The sequence below is a fragment of the Carassius auratus genome, chromosome 39 (genome assembly GCF_003368295.1).
Source record: "Carassius auratus strain Wakin chromosome 39, ASM336829v1, whole genome shotgun sequence".
NCBI lineage: Eukaryota > Metazoa > Chordata > Actinopteri > Cypriniformes > Cyprinidae > Carassius > Carassius auratus.
Window position 1 is genome coordinate 8,756,036 of NC_039281.1, and position 3,580 is coordinate 8,759,615.

General features: G+C 38.5%; 1 protein-coding gene across 1 annotated transcript in view; it reads right to left on the reverse strand.

Annotated features, from left to right (window-relative positions):
• The window catches only part of LOC113058082 (syntaxin-18), a 6,554-nt gene extending 4,426 nt beyond the window's left edge, over positions 1–2,128 (reverse strand). The window contains exon 1 of the mRNA XM_026225769.1: positions 1,914–2,128. Coding sequence (XP_026081554.1) covers positions 1,914–2,102 — 189 coding nt within the window. The 5' untranslated portion in view covers positions 2,103–2,128. The remainder of the gene's footprint in view (positions 1–1,913) is intronic.
• Between the last annotated feature and the right edge of the window lie 1,452 nt (positions 2,129–3,580).

A 3,580-nucleotide genomic window follows, 5' to 3' on the forward strand; every position in this document is an offset into this window, starting at 1 on the left:
CAGTCTGCCTGGCTGCATTTAATCTCATCATCAGAGACCCTCCATTTACCTCACACACACACACACACACAGACACACACACATCAAGTCACGCGTCCGTTCTGTTTGGCTCTGACCGTGTCACCGGGTCACAGTTCAGGGTTTCTGTCGCCGGTTCAGTTTCACTCGAGGGAGGAATCAGTACAATACTCTCTTTATGAATCTGACAAACACTTTATGATGTTCCACTTTATTGGTCATAAGGCGGTGAAGGGTTAAAGGTAACATTAGAAACATTGCCAAGCTACGAAACATGTTACCTGTTTTCTGATGCAGAAAAGCTAGTTCATGCATTCATGACCTCTAGACTGGACTATTGTAATGCACTTCTAGGTGGTTGTCCTGCTTCGTCAATAAACAAGCTACAGGTCGTCCAAAATTCAGCAGCTAGAGTCCTTACCAGGTCAAGAAAATATGATCATATTACCCCAATTTTACAGTCTCTGCACTGGCTACCTATTAAGTTCCGTATCAGTTACAAATTATCATTACTTACCTATAAGGCCCTAAATGGTTTAGCTCCAGCGTACCTAACTAGCCTTCTACCACGTTACAACCCATCACGCTCCCTAAGGTCACAAAACGCTGGACTTCTGGTCGTTCCTAGGATAGCAAAGTCCACTAAAGGAGGTAGAGCCTTCTCACATTTGGCTCCCAAACTCTGGAATAGCCTTCCTGATAATGTTCGGGGTTCAGACACACTCTCTCTGTTTAAATCTAGATTAAAAACGCATCTCTTTCGCCAAGCATACGAATAATGTATCTCTTAAATTGTGAGTGTAGTTGCCTCTGATCAAATGTGCATTTTTATTCATTAGCTTGGGTTAAACTAATTGTACTCTGTTGGATCAGCAGCTATGCTAATGATGTCTCTATGTGTTTCTCTGTTTCTGCTGGATCTTCATCCCGTGGTAACTAGGATTTAAACAAGCTCCAGTCTGGATCCAGAACACCTGAGAAGAGATGATGCTGACCCTCAGAGGACCCCAGATGATGCTAACCCTGAATCAACAACAGAACTAACAAATATTGCTACAAGTGTGACTGCATCATATAATAATTATTAATTAATAATATTAATAATGTTCATCGTCTAGCTGACTATGTCTTGTATTCATTTTTCTAAAAATCCTGTCATACGCGCACAAACTGACAGTCACCACCATAAGCTACTACTAAATATTGTAGAAACATAATTTTCTGTAAAGTTGCTTTGTAACGATTTGTTTTGTAAAAAGCGCTATACAAATAAACAATACATGTAACTGTTACATAATCAGGATACAAAAATCTAGTAACTCTAATCCATTACAGTCACATCAAAAAATAAATTATTTAGATTACAGTAACATTTTGTAAAAAGTTGGAATACTATCAGAATCACATTTAAAATTAAACAAATGAGTATTTTGACATAACGCTATATATTTAGCTCTGCACACGCCTCAGATGTAGTGCTACACCGAGAAGCTCAGGCCCATGATGCAATGTAGTTAGTTTAAAGTGCTATATAAATAAAGATGACTTGAGCAGATCAATCATATTCACATCTGACCTTCTCTGAGAGCTACAGATTGATCAATCATCATCATCACTGAACATTCATCTGATAAAACTCACGCAGAATTACACAGAAACATCAGAAATATTAGTTTACATGTGCATTCAGTCTCAGGTGTGACAACAGAGGCTCTGACCTGCTCATCTCAAATAATTATAAAAAAATATACACTATATGAAAAATAACCAATATAATAAAAATACAGGAGTATCATCAAATGACAGATATTAATGATTACACAACAAAACTGTCAAAATAGTGTTAGAAATAGTAATCGAACAGTATTAGCTTTAGCTGCAGATGTGTGCCTCACCACTTCTCTGGCTCTCCCGCTGAAACTGTCTCTGACTCTCGCTCTCTTCACTCCACAGGCTTCCTCTCGGCTCGAACAATCCAGCAGACCCAGCGCTTTATTACGAGTTTTCACCGTTTTCACGCTCGCTTTGAATAATAATGTTATATCGGCCAGCCATGACTGACACGTCGCCGCTCTTGACGTCATCCACCAGCGACGCGCGCGCAGGGAAGCGCGTGTTCCCATGGATACGCAACGCGATCACAGTGTCCGATCGGCATCCGCGCAGACGACATAGACATCATTGAGAGAATCTGAGGGAGCAGGCCACCGTGAACACAACATCAGAGACGAAGATGAGAGAGATGGAGTCCAATAAGATGCAGAAGAAGAGCATGGGGATTTGTTCTCAATGTTTACTAATGTTTAGCCCTTCCTGCCAGTTGCAAAAAGCTGTCACAATTTCAAATGGTTTTCTCGCTCCCTTGCTGTACTGAGCGACACTGACACTGTGTGTGGTACCCTCCTGTGTGTGTGTGTGTGTGTTTGTGTACCTTCTTTAGAATGAACATGGTATGCTATTTGTACGATGAAAATGGATGACAACATTTTAATTGAAAATTAAAAAAAAATTTAATACAAAAAAGAAATCCTGCAAATGTTTTTGTTTTTGTGCTTATTGTGTTGAACTACTTGGAAACACTGAATTTCAATTAACAAGTTTCAAGTAACAGGCTAATACTCGGAGTCAAGTAAAACACTTAAAACACCTAAATAAATAAATAAATAAAACTTAACTGAGTAGGCCTAAGAGCAATTCTTTCATGAACAACAGCCACTTCTTTACTTCTGCTCTCTTTCTCTTGGAACATGAGGATGCATATCGTTTGAGTGATATTTTGCAACAAGTTCTGGGAGGCACGCTTTCTTGAAGAATTATTGTGCTTTCTGTAGACGAGGTTCCCTGAACTCCTGGGCTGGAAAGACACGCACCACTGTGAAATCGTTTTCGGTCCAAACTACAGGATCACAGTGATTTGGAATATCTGTAGAGGTCAGAGGAAGTAAATCATCGGGGTCTCGAGTACATTCTCTTGCAGGCACCTCATATGGATCAAGATTTCCGATCAATGCCATATTTTCCAGGTACCGTTTTCTTGTGTCCGGTATGTTTGTCACTATATAGTACATTTCGTTCATTTAATCCACTTTTCAACATTGTTTTGATAAATATTCGTGTGGCCTCACAAAATGGTGGCGCCCTGGTCAACCACTGATGTATATATGTTCTCTATTATAGATCAGTGGTGTCAATGCATGTTAAAAGTACTTGTCTTTCCACAAATCAAGGCCTTTAAAAGATCTAAAATTAATAAAGTCACGGAATTAAATCTTGCATGCACTGCAAAAATAAATAAATAAAATAAAAGATTATCTTCCTCAGTATTTGCATCTTGTTTTCCAGTACAAATATAAACATCCTAAAATCAATATGCATTTACTGCTGATGCAAAATAAAATTAAACTTATTTGCCGTTTATTCATTTATTTTTCTGACCCCATTGGCTGATATTTGTTCTTCTATTAATCATAAACACACTTAATTTGTAGAATTTTTTATTTTGTGGTATCTAATGGAGATGTATTGTTTTTTATGAAGCACCTGGACGGAAGAGAGTCTGTTC